Source organism: Thamnophis elegans, chromosome 8 (genome assembly GCF_009769535.1).
Source record: "Thamnophis elegans isolate rThaEle1 chromosome 8, rThaEle1.pri, whole genome shotgun sequence".
Classification (NCBI taxonomy): Eukaryota; Metazoa; Chordata; class Lepidosauria; order Squamata; family Colubridae; genus Thamnophis; species Thamnophis elegans.
Window position 1 is genome coordinate 29,312,667 of NC_045548.1, and position 21,610 is coordinate 29,334,276.

General features: G+C 38.2%; 1 protein-coding gene across 3 annotated transcripts in view; it reads left to right on the forward strand.

Moving 5' to 3' along the window:
- The window catches only part of GATA6 (GATA binding protein 6), a 33,442-nt gene extending 17,471 nt beyond the window's left edge, over positions 1-15,971 (forward strand). For all 3 annotated transcript variants that reach the window (XM_032223376.1, XM_032223377.1, XM_032223375.1), the window contains exons 4-7: positions 6,095-6,220; positions 7,652-7,739; positions 8,105-8,211; positions 14,280-15,971. In XM_032223376.1, the coding sequence (XP_032079267.1) occupies positions 6,095-6,220; positions 7,652-7,739; positions 8,105-8,211; positions 14,280-14,450 (492 nt within the window). In that variant the 3' untranslated portion in view covers positions 14,451-15,971. The remainder of the gene's footprint in view (positions 1-6,094; positions 6,221-7,651; positions 7,740-8,104; positions 8,212-14,279) is intronic.
- The last annotated feature ends 5,639 nt before the right edge of the window (positions 15,972-21,610 follow it).

Below are 21,610 nucleotides of genomic sequence, written 5' to 3' on the forward strand. Positions count from 1 at the left end.
AAGTAGACAAGAGGAATCATAGATGTATATTTCTCATATGTGAAAAATTGTGCCCATGTTAACATTTAAGAACAGAAATATGATATGTATTACCACACTGTGTTTCCATGGTATTAATGTGTATTTAAAAAAAAATAGTTAACTATCAGCAATAGATTGAAAGGGATATATCATTCACAAATTCAAGGAAAAACGTATGCTCATTTAAATGGGTTTCTTGAGAGTCTGAAAATGAAATTCTGTTGAGTTTTTTTAAATTGAGAATATAGTAATATTGTGACATTTACTGGGTGTAATCCAGCAAAAATTAGTAATACTGAGATCAGAAAAAAATCTCTCTATAGCAACTTCAAACATATTTTTTTTTTACTTGTTCAATTTCTGTGATTGACCACTCCCCAGGTGACTGAGTTAAGGCACATTTCCACCCAGATCAGTGTATACATTTACAAAACTGTTTACAATTTAAAAAAATATACAACACTGATCAATTTGCTTCTGATAAATTTGAATATCTAGAAATTCATATTTTTTCTTTTCCCAAAACTCTTATGCTTATACAGTACATCCATCATTAGAGCAGCATTTTAAGGGATGTGCTTACTCTATTTTTGTTATCGTAACTGAATACATTTTATTGATCTGTGTAAAATATAACAATAGCATTTAGCTGTAATAGTAAATAATATAAATAACATCCTTAAATTAGAAGGCATCAATTGCCTTATTTTAACTGAGTCACTACAGCACTTTTCTCATGTAGTGATACCCACTGAGTACAGGCAGAATTGCATTCTGGCAGATCCAGTGGTGGGATTCAAATAATTTAACAACCGGTTCTCTGCCCTAATGATTTTTCCCAACAATCAGTTCACCAAACTGCTCAGAAAGTTAACAACCAGTTCTCCCGAAGTGGTGCGAACTGGCTGAATCCCACCACTGGGCAGATCCCAGAGAGTTTGTCTACAGAATAAATAACACAAAATAACAGAGTTAAAAGTGTCCTTGGGGGTCTTTTAGTCCAACTCCCTGCTCAGCACTGCTTGAGGAAAAGGAATCTTCCTTGGTTTATTTGACTTCAGAATTGATATGCGCAGAGCGTTTCCTTAGCCACGTTATGGAACTGGCTTGCTTCTTCTGGGATATTTTCTTAAATCTCACTCTAGCCTACCAGCTTTTTCATTTTATTTATCACATTTATAGAGTTGCCTGACTCCAGGAAGGCTCTGCATAGTGAATGATATTAACAACAGCAAGAAACAGTATAATAAAGGAAAGAATGATGGGTACCCGGAAGTGAACTTTCAAACTAGCATGCAAAGTCCTATGAGAGATTAGGCTAAGGTCAACTTAGCCCTAAGCCAAGGCTAAGACTGCCCAATGTTACTGGGCATCAGGCAGCATATTAATTAATTAATGTCTATGGAGATTCACAGTCATTCAGGATGTCCCAAAAGTTCTTTTTGAAAAGACAACCAGACTTTGTTTTTCCTTGATGACATTTTGCTTCTGATCCAAAAAGCTTCTTCAGCTCAAACTCCAGCTGAAGTAGCTTCTTGGACGAGAAGTGAAACATGTTCAAAAAACAAAGTTCAATCTTTTTCAAAGTTTTTTGAAAAAGCACTTTTGGAATAATTAATTAATGAAATAAATAACCATGTTTTTAAAGATATAGTAAGGGCAAGGACACATGGACTTCTGTTTTAGAGGGTAAGTGCTGTGAACAGAGAACTCTTCCTCTCACTTCCTGGGTGCTATTGGTTTAATCAGTGGGATTTGGGATCTCCTTCTCTTCCAATAGTGACCAGCCCTGTCTCTGCTTAGTTTTCTCCAGAGCTCAGCTAAGATGATCTGTCAAAACATGCTTAAGCAGAGGCATAACTTACATTTTTAGATATACAGAAAGCATCTCTGGTTACAGTAGAGAAAGAACATTTTAAGACTGTATCCAGTGATATCTATTCATGGTGGTTGCCTTCTCCAGATCCTAGAACTGCATTAAAAAGTTTGGTTATCTTCCGTAGCAGACTCTGGGTGATCTATAAAGAAAAATAAAGCAAAGTAGTTCTTTGTATGAGTAAAAGTTGGCTGTTACAATTTTGTCTGTAATAATTTTTTTTTTTAAAGCAGAGCCAGACTAGTGTTATTTTGTTTTTATTATACTGGCAAGATTAACAGAACCAGCATTTGAGAAATGTTACTAGTAAGCCAATGGATCCTTTTGGAGAAAGACGTATGAGGCTGTCTAAGCTAAGTGATTTTTTGCTGTAATGCATTCGTTTATAACCTTGAAGGAGGCAACTGCAGCTTCCTGGAATGACATTTTCTGTGCTGTGTTTGTATGCTTGCAAAGCTCTCCTCAGATGCTGTTTTTTTTTTTAAATTAAGGCTGAAATTCTTTTGCAAAACAGCAGATTTATGATATAGCTGGAATCCCTTGTCTCTAATTAATGTAAGAGAGATCAGGTGCAAGAAATGTTATAACCCGGTCACCTTCCCGTTATGTGTTTAGGGGGACTCGTTCCACTTTGGATATAAACCCCACAATTGTATAATTATTTCTGATGAACAGTTGCCTCTCCTTCGCTTCAAACATCACAGAAGACTATCTTAACTCTCTTGTTTATAATATAGGCCTTTTTAGTTCTGATATTTTACTGAATTACTCTTGTCCTCTAAAAGGCAAGCCCACTTCTGGAAAACATTTTGGAATGTGACTTATTTTACAGAACGTTCACAGGCTAAAGAGGGAAGTGATTTATACATTTGGATGATCCCAAAACAATTTTGGGTTGGGGGCAGACTTGGTACAATTTCCTGGAACCCTCGTAATTCAGAAGTCTGTCTTTTTGACATGGCTCTTATTGCTTTTTATTTGTTATTTTGTGGAAATGGGAAGTGTTTGTTTTTTTAATAACCAGATCATATACTGGTTAGGAAGGAACTAAGAACAATTGGAGAGGAGAAGAATTAACCTAAAATGATACAATAATATCATTTAATATGTACATAATATGAACACAAATAAGTTTCAGTGACACAATATATTTCAAAATATTCTAGGGATATTTAGATGTAGTGGAACATAATGTGTAAGTACATTTCATTTTTTTCTTTGTAGTATTATGTTTTTATTAAACATTTTTAAGAGAAGAAAAGAAAAAAGACAGAAAAGGAAAAAATAAAGCACAAAATAGATAAACAGGGAAAAGCTTTAAAAAACTAGATTAAAAAATTCAGTATTTCATTGGCTAGCTTTAAATAACCAAATATACTAAATCACAAATCATTTATAAAATCTAGATAATATCAGCAATAATCAGTGCAGTATAAATCATAAAGTGAGATTAACAATTACAGTTAATTGTAGTTCTTATTGAGTTCTTTGTCCAGTCTAGGTTTAATTATCTTGCAGAAAACAACCAACAGTCCAACCCTGAGACTCAAATAACCATTTTAATTAATCTTTCAAAAGATTCACTTTTGAAAAGCAAAGTTATTTTGGATATCTAGGCATACAACTTGAGTTTCATTAATTAGCCATTTTTCTGCAGAAAGAACAATATTGAATTTTTGATAAAAATGTAAAATAACTTTGCAGCCATTACCATATACATATTTAAATCAATATACTTGGTGGCAGTGACGTGCAGTGAGGTTTATGGCTGGTGAGGCAAGCGGGCAAAAGCCGCCCTATGTTGTTCGGATGCCCTGCCGCTGTGTCCGACATAGAGGCGTCCTGCATCTATGGTGGACACAGCACCGGTGCTTTTGGACCTTCACTTTCTGACTGCTTCTCGCCACCACCACGCTTCGCCTCCTCGCCACCGCCTCCTCTGACGAACAATCCTGCTGCTGCGCTTCTGCTTTCTTCAGGTCGGATGGAGCCGGGACACCCAAGCTGCTGGTGGCGGTGGCGGGAGCCACCTGAGCGGCATGATCACCCCACCCCAGCCAGCCCACTCACCCCCTGCCTGACCTACTCCCCGCCTGGCCAGCTGGCCGGCACAAGATCTCACCACTGTTCTCCTCCTCCTCCTCCTTGCTCAAGCGGCAGGGGGCTCTGTGGGACAACAGGGTCTCATTCCTCCCCCGGTGCAGTGAGCTCCAGTGGGCTGGACGTGGGTGTGAGGGGCCTGGCCCCGTGGTGCCTCCTTGCTCAGTTGCAGCCGGCGAAGAAAGAGGAGAGGAGGAGGAGAAGGAGGAAAGGGGAGGGGAGCAGGATGGGGCTCCTGGTGGGGGGAGAGGAGAAAGGGAAGGGGGGCATAGCGGGCAAGGAGACGTTGGACAGAGCCCCTTGCGCAGAGCCGGGCAGAGAGGCAAGACCGAGGCGAGACGAGTGGCTGCGGCTTCCGACTCTCGTCCACTGAGTCCTGCTCACTCCGACACGAGGCTCAGAACTGCCATTTTACCCGGACTACTCGGGCATGCCGCACTTGTTCCACGGATTGGCTGACGGAGCACACGGCTTGGCCAACGGGCTGCTGGGACTCCACAATACCAAGGTGGCTGCAGTTGGACATAGCTGGCGGGCTGGCCAAAAGCTGCTTTCTTTCTTTTGCGGCGAAAGAAAGAAAGAGCCAGCCCACCAGCAGAGGCGGGTAAAAGACCCCTCTCTGCTGACGGGCTGCCCCTCTCTTCTCAAACAAGCTGCCCTCCCTGCCTCTCTGACTCCTACCTCCTTCCCTCTCTTCTCAAACAAGCTCTCTCTCAAATTGAGAGAGGTCAGGCTGGGTTAGCTGCTGCCAGAGTCCCCAATGGATGACTCTGATTAACTGTTTAAAAAAGCCTCTAAAAAAGTGCCCTCTACAGGAGGAGGAGAGAGAACCACGTGCCTCATCTACATATGGAATTTTTTGGCTTTTAACCCTTGCTTAACTCTGCTCAAGCGATCATAAAGATAGACTAAATGAGGCATGTGGTTCTCCCGCCTCCTCCTGTAGAGGGCACTTTTTTAGAGGCTTTTTTAAACAGTTAAGCAGAGTCATCCACTGTGACTCTGGCAGCAACTACCTCAGCCTTTTTCCTTTTACATTTTTTTTTTCTTTTCATGCTGACAGTGGTGAGGCCCTGCCTCCCCTGTCTCCCCTGACTGCACGTCCCTGCTTGGTGGGTATGTTACATTTAGTAATATATAATTTTTAAAAACAGCAAATTGGAAAAGGAATTCAGCTTTAAAATGTTTTATTCTATTAGGCATCATTTTCTAAAATTGTTGCGCTTATAATGTGGCCACCAAATATGGAAAACTGTTAACATTTCTAACCATTTTTAAAGAATGAGCTGTTTTAACATTCACTGTAGAGACCAGAAGTGGAATAACATATCAATAATAAAACATCTTATGCCAGTTTTCTCAAAGTATAATATTTGGTGTGAATTTAATGTCCCCCCCCCCCTAAATGTATCATTACTACATAGCAGCTAATGAATCTAAATCCAACAACCTTTAACTTGCTTGCATCCTGAGTCATAGTTCACCAACAATTGATAAAAAAGTCCCAAATTTTATGTTATGAGGTTATCAAATTCAGACATGTGTTTAGATATTCCCCCATGGTTTTGCAGGGTTTCTTTTTTACAGCTATATTCTTTATTTAAAGATATCAAAACAATTTGGATAGTTGTGACCATTCCAGAACAGAAAAATCTAAAAAGGTTTTTTTAATCTTTTTTACTAATCATCTCTAGTAGTCTATACAATTTATACCTTTCCTTGACTATAAAGGATTTCAATGAGAAAAGTTAAACATGTCTAAACCAAGGCCTTGTTTTTGTACAGGAGAACAAAAAGCAACAAATGTAGTCCAAAATCAGTCAGATAAGCTCTGGGACCAAATTCGTAAGCAGTGACTGAAGACACAACATGATTCTCGCCCCTGAAGATGTGTTTTAATGATTTTATACTATAGAGACCTTTATTTTTGAGAAATGTTGAGACTCTGCCTTTGCTTATCTACCTGTTATTTACTGGTGCCTCCTCTTCTTTTCACAGGCGCTTTTATAAATTTTTGCAGCTGCTTGTGGGGGAGGAAGGTCAAGTCACACATTGGGCCATTGATGTTTTCCCCTTCTCTTGTGTTTGTCTCTCTAGCCTTCTTCAAGGCGATTGGGCTTGTCCTGTGCAAACTGTCATACCACAACCACCACTCTTTGGCGCAGGAATGCAGAAGGAGAGCCCGTGTGCAATGCTTGTGGCCTGTACATGAAGCTTCATGGGGTAAGCAGCAGTTTCTGTCCAGCTCTTTCAGTTTCATGGGCAGCTGACCCTCAGGGGAAATGCTTATTAAGATTTATGGAAGGCCATATCCAACTCTGCTGGAGAAATCCCAGAGGAATAAAAATGCTTTTCTTGCTTGTTTGTTTTATGTGTTTGCAGTTGCATCTAGAGCTAAAAGATACAGGGGAATGTCAACAGAGAAATGGCATCCCTCTCTGTCACATTCCCCTCATATAATGTTTCAGCAAAGCTACACTGAATACAAAACAGAAGTAATTAACTGTTGCTATTGCCAGGTCTCATATAATATGAATGATAAGAAGAAAAGGAACTATTCTCCATTTTAAAGAATCCTTCAGTTAGAAACATTATCATAATAAATAAGCTTCCTTGTTAAATGCTGACAAATGAGAAATAATAAAAGAGACTAGTTGAGAGGGTCTACTTTTTATCATATAGAGACAAGAAAGTTTCAGAAGAGGAATGTCTTTGTTTTTATCCATGCACATATTGTTTGTTTATACCAAGGAGCCCTGGTGCACAGTGGTTAGAGGGCAGTATTACAGATAAACTCTGCCCACAGCCTGGAGTTCGAGCCTAACAAGCTCATGGTTGACTCAGCCTCCCATCCTTCTAAGATCCAATGAGGATCTTGATTGTTAGGAGCACTATGCAAATGTTCTATATTGTAAACTGCCCAGAGAGTGCTGTTAAGACCCAGTGGGTGGAGAGAAAAGGAACAAAATTCACAATGGAAAGGGCTAAATCGATGCTTAAAAGTTTCTTTCAAAGAGTCTTCTTCAAAGCCTAAAAGTATGGTAAGCATCTTGCTGGTGTTCATATGCAATTCAAGGTAGGCTAATGTCTTCCTGATGTTGTGCTTTGAATGTTATTTTTGTTCCCTTGGACAACAGGTGGAACTAGAGTGTGCTTTCTGCAATGCACCCTAATTCCCAAGTCATCCAATGTTGAGGTTTTCTCCAGCATCGGAGGCAGAAGCAACCTGGTTGTTCTCTCCCTGATGTAAAAGGCCAAAGTTGTTTCTCTAGTTGCTCTGATCCTCTTTCTGGGAGATAGGAGATTCAATCTAATGAAATTCAGGTCATTTCATATGGACACTCAAAAAGTAGACCTGAAAGGAAGAAGAGATAAAAATGTTGAGTGACTTATTAATCCCAAAAGCTTTGGGAGGGGGAGCAGATCCTTGCTTTTTAATGTATTTTATTTTTAAACTTTAGAAAAACCTTAAAACAATTCTAACTGAAAACATTGGGGAGAATAAATAATAGGGTACCTTCCAGTGGATCTGAGGCTTAAAGTCACTCTACTGAACATTATGGTGTAATTTTGCTCATGGCATAATAGTTCTGATGGAGGCTGATAAATCTCCTAAAAGATTTATGAAATTTGATGTTTCTGTATTCTCATTAGGTGCCCCGACCTCTTGCTATGAAGAAAGAGGGAATTCAAACCAGGAAACGAAAACCAAAGAATATAGCTAAGACAAAATCATGCTCTGGTAAATATATTCAAAGAGTTTAAACAGGGATGAAGAATTTTCTATGGTGCAATTCAGAGGTGGTATTCAGCAGGTTCTGACCACTTCTGGACAAATGGTAGCGGGAATTTTGAGTAGTTCAGAGAACCAGTAAATACCATCTGTGACTGGCCCCGCCCCCATCTATTCTGTGCCTCCCGAGCCCCAGGGGATTTTGCAGTAACCTTCCCCCGGAGTGGGGAAGGAATGGAGATTTTACAGTATTCTTCCCCTGCCATGCCCACCAAGTCATGCCACACCCACCAAGCCATGCCCACAGAACCGGTAGTAAAAATATTGGAATCCCACCACTGCAATTGTTCTAATGCAGGGTGTTACCTTTGCAGGTAATAATAACAATAATGCTGTTCCTATGACTCCAACTTCCACCTCGTCTACAAACTCAGATGACTGTAGAAAAAATGCTTCTCCAAGCACACAAACAGCGTCGGGGGTAAGTGATAAAATAAAATCCATACTTGTAAGTGGATATCCATTGCTCATGTTATCTCCACTTTTATCTTATCTACTATTATAACAGTAATCTAAATAAACTGTTCTGTTTGTTAGCTGATACTGGAGTAGGAATTTCTCAGGAAATTGCCTATAAATGCAAACATAGTGTAAATCTAAAGTACTTTACAAACAACTTTATTAAAGGTTTGCTTTCAGGCACGTATCTTATTTATACTATATTGGATTATATATTATATTGTATTGTATATTATATATTATATTGTGCTGTATAATATATATTACATTGTACTGTTGTCTAGTAGACATTGGCTCTGATCCCAGGTGGGAAGATTCATAGGCTAAAATATTGTCCATGTACACACTCTACATCCTTTCTCTAAGCTGTTATTAAGAATCATTCGAAGTCAGCAAACCAAGGAGGGAATTCTCAGAAAATTATAAAACAATGTAAAGTAATTGTATTCATATGACATCTCACTCTCACTTATTCCTTCAAGAAATATACTTTTATTTCAATTAGATATATTTTTTAGCATATGGTGGCATTCAAAGATGGAGACAATGGATCTTGCCATTCATTGTCCAGTACCTGAACCTCATACCATGTCCTTTTAGCTTAGTAGTAATTAGATCTCTCATACTGTGCTATTTTCTAATATTATCAAAATATCTGTTTATAAGGCTTTTGAAGCAAGAGAAGCCACTATAAAGCAATTTAACAAGATCCTATTAAAGTTACCGCTTTGTATCAAAACCAAGCATAATTTTGCAGAACAAGCTGTAAAATTTTCTGCAATGGGATTGTCTATCTAACTCAACATTAAAAATATAATTTTGAATTGCACATTTATTTCTACGAAGATACATTAAGTTGAGGATTTATTATACTTAAAAGTATCATTTGAATACTGTGTAAGAATTAAAGCTTTCATATTAAAGATTAAAATGCTTTTCTTTAGATTCACCACATGAAGATATCAGGATATACAAGTAACTTTATTTTAAGTAGAAATATAATACATCAGTATAACAAAAACTAGTCTCTTCAGGTGACATTTAGTCTGTCCCAGATTTTTTTAAAAATGAATAGGTGAATTAAATTAAACAATTTAAACAATTTAACAATTAAAATGAATTAATTGTTTAGTAATAACCCACCCATGACAACCACCTTTCTTTTTTATTCAACATACAAGAAAATGATTATACAATAAATTTAACAAATTTAACAAGAATCCCATAATCCAACTTAATTTTTTTTAAAAAAAAAACCCACCTCCCACTAAAAAACTAAATCAGCCCTTTTGGGATTAATTTAAACCTTTAGGACTGTATTATGGGTGCTTTCACAAAATGACTACAATGGAAAAACTTGACTTTTCACAAAATAGTTGCCACACAAGGTTGTTATTGTGGGGAAAATAGGGGAAGTATTATGTTCGATTCCTTGAGTTACTTATAAATAATAAAGATGGGATAAATATCTAATAAATAAATAAAATTACCTATGACTTCACTTAAACCCTATATTTAATATATATTTAATATATTAATATTTTAGTAATATATGACAAATAATATCTTACATATATTAATATATATTAATATACCATATTTTTCAAAATACAAGATGCACCTTTTTGCCTCAAAAAGAGGCTGAAAATCTGGGTGTGTCTTTTCTACTGAATACAGCATTTTTTGCCTTCTGAAACCCTGTTCCCTTTATCAAATGGCTGTGCATAGCCTTTAGGAGGCTTCCAGAGTGCTCCTGGGGGCTGGGAAGGGCAAAAATGAGCAACAATTGGCAGTTTTTTGCTCAGTTCCCCCCCCCCAGCCCCCAGGAGCACTCTATAAGCCTCCTAAAGGCTATGCATACTGGTTTTTTGGGGGGGAAACGGGCCCATTTTTGCAAAAAAAGGGCCATTTTTTGCTCATTTTTGCACTCTACAAGCCTCCTAAAGGCTATTCATGCCCTTTAAAAAAAATGGGTCCATTTTCGGAAGGTCTGCAGAGTGCAAAAACTTTTTAAAAAAATTTGCCTCTTCAAAATCTTGGTGCGTCTTATACTCCAGTGCATTTTATACTCCGAAAAATACGGCACAAAACATCAATTTTTCACAAAGCAAATTATTTCCTTTCTGTTTGGAAATTATACATCACATTTCACAAAAAGCTAGAAACTTTTCTGTTTTTAAAATGAGAGTTCAGTACCTCATACCCTGATGATTTCTATCTGTACTTCAATAACTATTCTTAGAAAATTTGCTGGACTGAATTCAATGTAGTTCAAATATATTAAATATATATTAAATATAGATCTTAGGTAATTTTTATTTATTTATTAGATTTTTACTCCACTTTATTACTGTATAAATCTCAAGTAGTCGAATATACTACTCCTTCCTTTTCCTATTTCCCCCACAATAACAACCTTGTGTGAGAGAATGACTGTCCCAAAGTCACCCAGCCTGGAACTAGCACTAGAACTCATGGTCTCCTGGTTCTAGGCCAGCACTTTAACCAGTACGCCAAACTGGGTCTTTTTTTTCCTCCATTTGTTTTTTCTTTTTCCATTAATTTCAGTAGGATCAAAATGCAGTTAGATTTCTCTGGATTCATTCCATTATTTTCAACATTTCTCACTTTTATTTGCTGCTACAATAATAAAATAATTAAGATGCTCTTAGCTCACATTTGTTAGATTAGAATTCCCTACAGGAAATCAGGGAGGAGATTTTCTAATTGTAACAAATGACGAGGGAATGTTATCTACGTACCCCTTGACATAATCCAGAAAAGAAACATTCCTTCCTTGGTGGCTTTCATTAAGTGTACGTACTGATACAATTTAAACAATGAAAACTAGTCCGAGCTAGAAATATTTACTCAATCAAAGTATCAATGGTGAAGAGTATTTGATTAATTTACAGACTGAGCATGCAGTCTGAAATCAAAAGTGCTTTGTCTGGAGTAGATTGAGATGAGGCACAAGTTGGCTGAAGTCCTTTTCTACTAGAGAAAAAATCTTTCTTTTGGTTGACCCCAAGGATTTGTTGTCAGAAAAATCCTCATCTCTGGCCAAAACATGCTGGCAGAGAAAACAGAACTAAATTGAGATAGGGCAGGACCAGAAGAAAATAAACCCACATATAAAGCCCTCCCAGATTACAGACCCACACAGATTATTGGCACAGCTGGAGGTCAAGCCAAGGGTAACCTTCATAAATTTCCAATGCACTGACCTCAGGGCACTGACTTTTCTCATACGTTCTGAAATTATGCCTATCCTGATAATACTGAAGCCAAGATGTTGCGCAACTGGATTTACCAAGCATTGGCTCACTTGGCTTCTAGACATTTTGGCCATGTGGGGGGAAAACGTTCTCATAAGAATTTAATGCAGAGATAGACTACTACACTTCAAGCCTCACTCATCTTCAGAAACCTATCTAACTATAGTATTGCTGAAAATTAGTAACATAGGTTCCAGATTCTTTAATGCAGAAAGTGCAAAATAACTTCAGGTGTCATCTCTAAAAAATTTTTAACATAAAAGAAAAATCAAAAGAGCTCCACTCAACTCTTTATAATAAAATAAAGCTCTCAGTTTTGTTGATGAACATCCTCTTATCCATATGGATCATAATTATTGCATGTATAGTGCATAACTGTAAAGATATACATATTTCACTTTGGTTAAAGTGCTCTAGTTTAGATATAAAGTTCTTTTAAATTCTGCTGCTGGTTTCATAATGGGACTTTTTTCTTTGTATTTTAAATGTATTGTGTTCAATGGTCTTTTGCAAACTATCCCCCATTCTGGTGACACTCAATTAAGAACAAATTGCTGAAAATAGAGCAAGATGGATTTGAAAGGGTTTTGTATTAGACTTCTCTAATCTGACAGCCACTGGAGGTGTGATATTCTTCCCATGTGTTATCCATTGTTAACAGATGTTCAAACTGGAGACCGGGGGATAATGGGAGAAGTAGTCCAATATAATTGGAGACGTTTGGGGAAAGCCAGCTATATTGCACTGTATTTTTTTGCCAATCAGAAAAATTCCAAATTAACAGGAAAGATTAAAAGATGATGTTCAGGACTGAATAGGAAGTTTTAGACACCAGTGTTTTCAGTTCGTGGAAAAGTTGTTAATGGACAGAAGAAAACACATTCTTTTCTTTTCCTGGGATAGAAATGATTTATTACGTTTTTCTAGACAACAGTGCCAAAAGCCTTACTGAAAATGTGGAGATTCAGCAAAAATCCATAAAGACAACAATTATACTCAGCTGAAACTCACTTTAATTCACTCAAACTTTGAAAACTTTAGGAGGATTACTAAGGCACAACCTCTTTTTTGTATGCAAGAAGGTAGGTAAATTTAGACTCAAAATGATCCCTGGCATCTGATTATGCCCATTTTAAAATAATTACCAGATTATGAACATCTTCCATTAAGGGCATAGGAGCAATTAGGAGGGGACTCTTCATTTACTATTCGTAAGAACAAATAGGAGGAGACTTCATTTAGCAACTGTTCAAAGGTACAACGGCAGTGAAAAAAATAACTTACATCTGGTCATGCACTTATGACCATCACAGAAATCCCACAGTCACATGGACAAAATTTGGAGGCAATTTGGAAACTGGTACCCTGTTTTCCCCAAAATAAGACCTCCCCGGATAATAAGCCCAATCAAGCTTTTGAGCACATGCGCTAAAATAAGCCCTCCCCTGAAAATAAGTCTTCCCCAAAAATATTGCAACACAGCAGCAGCCCAGAGATGACCATGCTTGCTGCCTCCTGCACCTCAAAAATAATAAGACCTTCCTGAAAATAAGACCAAGCGCTTATTCGGGGGGGGGGGGGTGTCAAAAGAAAATAAGACCCTGCCTTATTTTTGGGGAAACATGGTAAGTATTTGTAAGGATTGCAGCATCCTGAGATCAAAAAACCTCTAATTCTAAATTCCTTTTGCAACCTTCCCAAGGTGCTACTGACAAGCAGAGTCAATGGAGAAGCCAGAGTCACTTAACGATTGCATGATTCACTTAATAATCATGGTAAAAAAGTCAGACACAACTCACCTAACAATTTCTTTGCTTAGCGACAGAAATACTGGTGCCAAATGTGGGCATAAATCAAGGACTGTCTGTAACAACTGACTAACGAAAGAAAAGCTGTCTGAATACCATCAAGTCTATCTGTATGTTTAGCCCATTTAGTCTTGACCTCAGCCATGGCACCAAAAAAAAATACATTTATAGGGATGTCCTCCTCTCTGCATACCACCTACTGGGTGGGTTAGTTGCTGATTTATTTGCACCATTCTGAGGGGAATTGCCTACTTTGGGTATGGTAACATAAAAATGTCTTATTTGGGTGGTGGGTTAGGGAGGGGGGTGGGTGGGACAGTCCCACTTCATTGCTTGCCCCAGTCTGGTACCTTAGATGGCTGCTTCTGGGAGTTTAATAGCAAATTGTGGGCTTGGTAGCAAAGCAGTAGTGAATAGTGAAATGTGAGCTAGCCATCTTAAAGAAGAAGCGGGGATTAAAAGAACTGAATTTGCAAGGATATGATCATTCATAACAACTCAGTATACACATTGTCTAGAGCAGTCAGTGTGTTTTTCCACTCCAGTGGCTGATCCGTTATCCCAAAAAAGCATCCGGAATTTACACTGAAACTTTGTATTGAATATTCTCCAGGGTAGTTTGTACCCAGACTGATGATCAGTCACCTGCAGCTGCACACCAAAGTGAGCATCTGAGCAGTGGGAAAAGCAGCAGCACCAGCAGTGTGTGTGTGTGTGTGTGTGTGTGTGTGAGAGAGAGAGAGAGAGAGAGAGAGAGAGAGAGAGAGACAGACAGACAGACAGACAGACAGACAGAGACAGAGACAGAGACAGAGAGAGACACACACAGAGAGAGAAATAAAGAGAAACAGGTGTTCATTTTTTGGGAAATCCCTGTCCCACCTTTGTTGGAGATTACTTTTTATTGAACATTAAAATAATGTATTTTGTTTTTCTTGCTGCAGGCAGTTTCTTCTGTGATGTCCAACCGGGGCGAGAGCACCAGTCCCGAGACTAGCACACTCAAATATTCTGGCCAGGAAGGGCTCTACTCCGGTGTCAGCCTGACTTCCACTGCAGAAGTGACAGCTTCTGTGAGACAGGATTCTTCATGGTGTGCCTTAGCTCTAGCGTGAATTGGTGGCACATCAACGCTGGTGTGGATATTTGCCCTGGGCTGCAGCCAGTCATTTGCCCTTGCATTGGATATTTTTGCCTTGATCAAGCAGTCCAAGAAGCTGTCGCAGTGGGGGCAGGGACATTTTGCCCATCATACCTGCTTCTAGATAACATTTCTCTCCTGCAAAACTGACTCTCCAAATCAGTCTGCAAGAGATTCATGGGAGTTGGAACTGCTTTTTTTTTAACTCAACAAGGAGTGCCCTTCTGCACTATTCATAGATCTTCACCGTGACTATCTATGCTGGCCTTGTGTATTTGAGGATTGTGTCTTTGTCTCACTCCCACATGACCAACATCCAAGACCTGATTGATGTTGACATTTCCCCTCCTTTTTGTAGACAAAGTAGGCAAAGCTTACATTACAGTGGATAATGCAGTGTAGAAGAGCAATGCAAATGTGCATTTTGTCCATATGTGTAACTGCATATCTTGTACTTGACAGTTTCTGATCTTTATCCCAGGTCAGTGTTCTCAGCTAGTGCCTTCTGCTCTGTATTTTCTGGGTAGTTTTTCTGAAGTAACTTACGGTAAAGCCCAATGAAAACATTTGGTACACCCTTCTCAAGTTAGAACTTGCTAACAAGAACGTATACTAAAATATTTGCATTATCGTCTTTTAAGTATATACTGTGATGGAAGAGGTGCAGTGTCTATGATGTGACTGAGCTGTATCTAGCCAGTCAGAATTTGTAAACAGGGTAGCCTAAAAAAAGAGAGAGAGAGAGAGAGAGAGAGAGATCCCTTTTTCATATACACAATTTTCTTATGAAAAGTGCAATTTCTGTTGCAGCAATCAGTGTTAAATCATAAGCATAAGATTTAACCACAGTTTTTATACGAATGAATGGAATGAATGTAAACATTTTAACTTAATGGTACATAAATAATTTAAAAGTAAACAAGTTAAACTAGGCATCTTTATAGGGTTTTTTTTTATTGCAGTAAAAATGTTTGGTGTCTGTGTTTCTGATTTTCTGATTTTCAAGCAAAGGTTTCAAGAACAAAAGTTTTCTCAGGAAAAAAAAAAGATTGACCTGTCTAAGCCAGCCTTCCACAAAGCTCTTGGCCTCTAACCGGGTTGGATTGCAATGCCCAGAACTCCAACCCTCCATAATGGAAGACTGAGGCTGGTTGGGAATTCTGATAGTTCTAGCTAGGCCTATTGAGAAAGGCTGGCCCCTCTAGTCATAAGCTTTTATAGATACACAGTCATCCCTACTCTCTTGCCACCAATAAAGTATGTGCTAGAAAAATGTCCATTGCAATAAAATTTTACTACCTAATGGCAAAATATGTAAATACTTCATCAGAATTTTGAAACAATTTTCAAAGATTGGATGCAGTCTGTAGAATATAGGCTGACCTGTAGCTAGGTTGGTTTAGGTATTTTTCAAAGCAAAAGCCAATGTCGGGATGTCATGTGGAAAGTTGTTTTCACCAGAGGATTAAAAATAAAAAAGATTACGTGTTCTGTCCATATGTGATTTCTCTTTAATATACTGCAAAATAAAGGAGCATATTCAAGAAGCATCTTCCTGTGAGCTCGAAAAAATTTCAGGTAAGATTAAAAGAATATTCAGACTTGTTTCATTCATAAATGTAAATATTAAGTTTTCTTACTTGTTCCATTTTGTCAACACTAAGGATTGATTGGTAGACCTAGATCAAAGTGGATGATTCAAGTATATGAAAATCTTTGTCCTGTTGCTAGTTACTAATTTCCAAATTCTTACATTTACGCATTGATACTATGGCAACAATCAAGAAATACTGCAATGTTATGCAGGCCAGGAAATCTGCTTATTTCTACTTTCCATTTCTTCTCAGTGGTGTGTACTGATAAAGAGACAAGCTTTTGTATAAAAGTTATTTCAATCCTGAGAGCTAAATTATTTTTTTTCTCTCTTAGTACAATTTTTCGAAGGTTTGCTATCATAAAGATAAAACAGCAGGACACTGTTGGGTGTGAAAAACTTAGATTTTTTTTTTTCCAAAACTTGTTCTTAAATCCCATGGTTTTGAAAATGTAGAATTAACAGCACTAGGAGTGATTTTCGGAAATTTCCAAAAATACCAGGAAGAGGGACTTCCAAGAACTTGAATTTCCTGAAAGCAAATCAAGGTTTATAGAATAGCATGTAAAGGGTATCCAATGTGCAGAGAAAGAACCACATTTCTGGCAATCATCCTTGGGTTCCATCTCGAAAAGAGTAATCTCAAACAATGTGAAAGCAACAATTTTTATAGATATTAAAGGGTACAAGATAGGAAATCATAGGAATCTGATCTGCTGGATGGTTTGGAGGAAGTCTATATTGAATCTTGTACACCTTTCCCAATAATTTACCTCTCCATTACCATTTCTGTTTCTTGTTTTCCATTTTTAATAGAAAATATTCATTGCCAATGAACATTGCAACTTATTCAAATTAAAATATTCCATGATAAGTTGAGCAAACTGTAATCGGGGAGGGTGGCAGGCTTACATGGGCAAGCCAACAAAGTGAAGTTGATAAGGTGGCGCAGTGGTTAAATGCAGCACTGCAGGCTACTGCTAGATCAGCAGGTCAGCGGTTCAAATCTCACCGGCTCAGGGTTGACTCAGCCTTCCATCCTTCCGAGGTGGGTAAAATGAGGACCCAGTTTGTTGGGGGCAATATGCTGACTCTCTGTAAACCGCTTAGAGAGGCCTGAAAGGCCTATGAAGCGGTATATAAGTCCACTGCTATTGCTATATTGCTATAAGGCCATATAATACATGTTGTAAGACATTCTGTTCTTTTCCTGGCTTAGGGGAAGGTTTGTTTGTTTTCCAAGTATATTAAGCCTACTTGATGACCTATATTACAATTGGTGTACACTTCTTATCTCACAATGGTGAACAAATGTCCCTATAGCTTTCAGAAAGGGTAATTGAAGAAGCTATTGTGGACCCCAAGGAAGGAGTGGAAGGGCTTTATGGTTTCAGGTTGCCAAACCTGTCTTACAATCTGTTTTCTTAGTGTCAACCCGTCCTTTATCAAATTGAGATAGATATATTTCTAAAGAAGGTCCTGTGGATTCAATCCATAGTGAACACTAGTGAAAAGCACTCGTTAAGTCCAGTGGTGGATTGCCAATTTTTTTACTACCGGTTCGGGTGTGCTCCTCCACAGAAGTGCATGCACAGAAGCATCCAGGCAGGTGGGCAGAGCCTCCCACTACCACTACTACTGGTTCGCCCGATCCGGGCCAATCCGGGAGCAACTCACCTCTGGTTAAGTCCTATGAACCTGCCTTGATTTCAGCAGAACTTAACGTTTCGTTGTATGGTGGCTACTTTGCAGTTATTTGACTTTTAACATTAAGGGCAATAGGAACTGACTAGAATCTACTGCTAATTTCTTCTATGGGGATATGTGTTGAGGTCTTTCCTTGTATATCTAATTTAGAAATCTCAATTTTGCCTGTAAATGTTGGCTGGGCAAATGAGGATAAAATACATTGAAATTAGATATGGGAAGATATTCAGCTTCTGTAAAATAGCATGACAATATGCTTTAGGTATAAACCAACCATCTAGAGTTAGAGGAATGATACATCTACCCTCTTCAGGAGTGAGGTCCTGATGGAATAGCTAGAAGTCTGGCTTCAAACTTCCTAGGTTTGCCCCCTTTTTTGCTTCTTCTCTTGAAGTAATCTCAGATGTAATCTCATTATACAGAATATAGACTGGTTGTCACCTTTTTTCTTGTATGCTACTACCCTGAAGTTTCCAGTGGAACTGAGCTATTTGGATGAGTGAGGGAAGACATGGGACTCTTTCTCTATTTCAAATAGGACATAAGAAAGGAAAGCAAAAGTTTCTTCTCTCTCCTTCCAGGTTCTGGACTTTCATTAAAGCATCCTTCTTTCTTCCTTAAGAGGACCATTACATAATCTTAGTCCATCACCATTTTACCTTTTATTTCCTGTCCACACTTCCGATCTCTAAAACAATAATTGCAACTAGTTAATTGCCAGTTTGCCAAACTTTATCAATAACTCTGAAAACACTCTGATCTTGTTTGTTGCATCTCCTGTTGCTCCTTCCTGATTAATTTATTAGAGTACTATCCAAACTATGTTCTGAAGTTATGCCTGCTCTGCTCCATCATGTAGACACCAGTCTCTTATCTGGAAAAAAGATGGAGAAAGATTCATGTACCAAGAGGTAAGGACCTGAGGCTACCAGATGGTACAGTGCAGCTGCCAGCATGTTTAACCACTAGCCATGTTAGGTGTGCTGATGGGGGCTGGAAACTACAAAGTTCTTGAGCCCTTGAGCTAATCCATTCCCCAGTTCATGTTCTTGAAGGCCTTATTTTCTGAAGATACAGATATCATTTGCCGAAATATTGACACTATACATGGGCACAGAATTCCCCCCTTAAATAAGTTGTTTCAGGTACAGACCAACAAATGAGCATTCACAGCTAAACATAAATCTCCCTTTTATCAAATAAAGTGGTGCTGTTAAAATGAATAGAAGCCAAAAGGCAATTGAGTGACAGACCACTTTTCTCCAATCTGATCCCTTCTAGGAATGCCAGCTAGGAAAGTCTGTGAGTTCAAGTCCAATTCAGCTGGAAGGTGCCACCTTGAGTAAGGCTGTAGATTAAATAATGTATTATTATTTATACGCACACAGTGAAGAAAAAAGTTTGCATAGGTGGCACATTGTAAGTAAGTCATTAAACCTATAAGGCTTAAAAGTTTGCGGAGCGAAGAAATACTTTGAGGAGAAGACAACCTGATTTCCCCACTCCACTCCATCCACCCAGTCCATAACAATCCATGCCTTATGCAGATCCCGTGGCTGTGTTAATCAGTGGATTCACATCATACAAGGAGTCTGAATATTTCAATTTAAGACAAGCATAGTGGAAAGTTGATTCTTTGTATTCTTTAACAGAAACACTTTTTGACCAGTATCAAAGGGCAAATATGTATACTAAGAGGGAGTAGCAGTGTGATAAACGAGTCTGATGTAATGGAATAATTTGTCCTTGGCACATTTTTGCTGATTGTATGGAAAGTAAAATAGTTCAAACACAGATAGAATTGTTCAGCACCTTAAAGACATGGTGCTTGGCAGAGTAATTGATTCTCACATTCAATGGAGATTATTTTGCTGACCTGTAACCATGCAAAGATCCGTGTACTGGGGAATTTATCATCAGTCATTTTTGAAATGTCAGAACTCCATTACCATATGACAATTTTATGACAGTAAGAACAATTAATCAGTGGAATGACTTGCCTCCAGAAGTTGTGGGTGCTTCAACAGTGGAGATTTTTAAGAAAAGCTTGGACAACCATTTGTCTGAAATGATATGGGGTTCCTGCCTGAACAGGGAGTTGGACTAGAAAACCTCCGATGTCCCTTCCAACTCGTTAATCTGTTCAGTCCTGGTGACAGACTTAAGTTACAAGTTCATTTTTATGCATGCATTGAAACTGCAGGAGGAGAAAAGGAAGAAACAGATGGTTTCAACTGAAGACATGTCTCCAGGAGCAAAGTTCAGAACAGCCCTTCCTGCAGCCTTATCCAAATGGGTGCTTTCCAGAACTGTTGGACAGCAAAGCTCATTTTCAGCCAGGCTGTCTACAGACTGACTGGTGATACAGGACTTCTCAGGGACATCACCCTGGGAAAGGCGGTGATGTAGAGTCATACTGAAGATGGAGAGTGGCCTGTTCTAAGCGATGATGTTACTACACTGGATTGCAGGGAGGAAAGAGCAAGAAGCTAAGTGGTTTTGCTAAAACAGTGGTTGGGTGGGTGGAATCTTGCCTCATTTGTGGAATTCCAACTTTGAAAAACTAGGTTTTTTTTAAAAAAAATATGTTTGCATATGAGTCTAAAGTCCTTTCTTCTGGAATATGTCTTAGCAGACCAAAGGTCATAAAAATCTGAACACACTAAAAGAAGAACATAGGCAGCTGCAGTTTTCTAACATGCCTCACTTCTTGTCACCATTGTAATTTCAGTAAAAGGAAATGCAGTTTTTCTTTGTAGGATTTTTCACTTTCATTTCCAATAAATGACGGAAAGAAGAATATAAAATGAAGGAAAATGAAATGAGAGGAAATAGTGTTAGCACTGTTTCCTCCCTTCATTCCATTTTCCTTCCTTTTATGTTTAACAAAAGCAGAAGTAGGGAGAAGTGATAGACTGCAACCTATCACAACAGCTAAAAGTATTTATGTTTCTCCTCCCTTCCCCAGAGTGTTTTTCAAACATGGGATTAAGATGTTCAAAATGCTTTGGTTTACAGGCCATCTCTTGCTGAAAGTAACACAGATAAATATGTACCAAATTATTCTATTCACAACTTTTAAAATTATATGTTTTGGGGAGGGGCAATTATATATAAGAGTCTTGCACATGTTATAGAACAGAGTTATTTTAAATTACTTAGGCATTTTTAACTATTAAGATTCAGAGAACTACAGTGTGATTAACCAGAAGATCAGAGCTTGGTTTCTGTATTAAACCGACATAGATCTGTGTGAATTAAAAGCAGCCATTTGCAAATCTAATGATCACAGATCTGTGACTAAAAAGCTGTTTGATTATTTTCATCTAATTTCCATGTATTTTGGTGTGCTGAAAACAATAAAATATTGAAAAAACTCCTAGACGTCATGATTTGCCACAACATGCAAAATTGTCTTCAAATTTGTCATTTTTAAAAAAATTTTGGTATTTTTTTATATTATGGGTTTTTAACCAAATTTAAAGTCCAAATTACTATTAGTTAATTCACATAAGTGCATTTAAGATATAAAATGCCAAAAAAAACCTTAAAGGCTTTGTCCGAGTTATGTAAAAAAATATAGCACTGTAAATCTGATGGTCAGCAATATATACATAAGCTAAGCAAGTTTTAAGTCTGTGCTTTTAAGGGGTTAATCTTTCCTGAAGAATCCAGTGGGAGGGAGACACAGAGCAGATAGCAGCATCTCTGGTCAGTGCAGGGAGCGTGGCCAGCACTGTGACATCTCATGCACAGACACAGAGCTGCTCTCTCCTGCATGCCACACTTGTGCACAAATCATCATCAGGTTCTTGGTTCTAGGCTGTTCACAC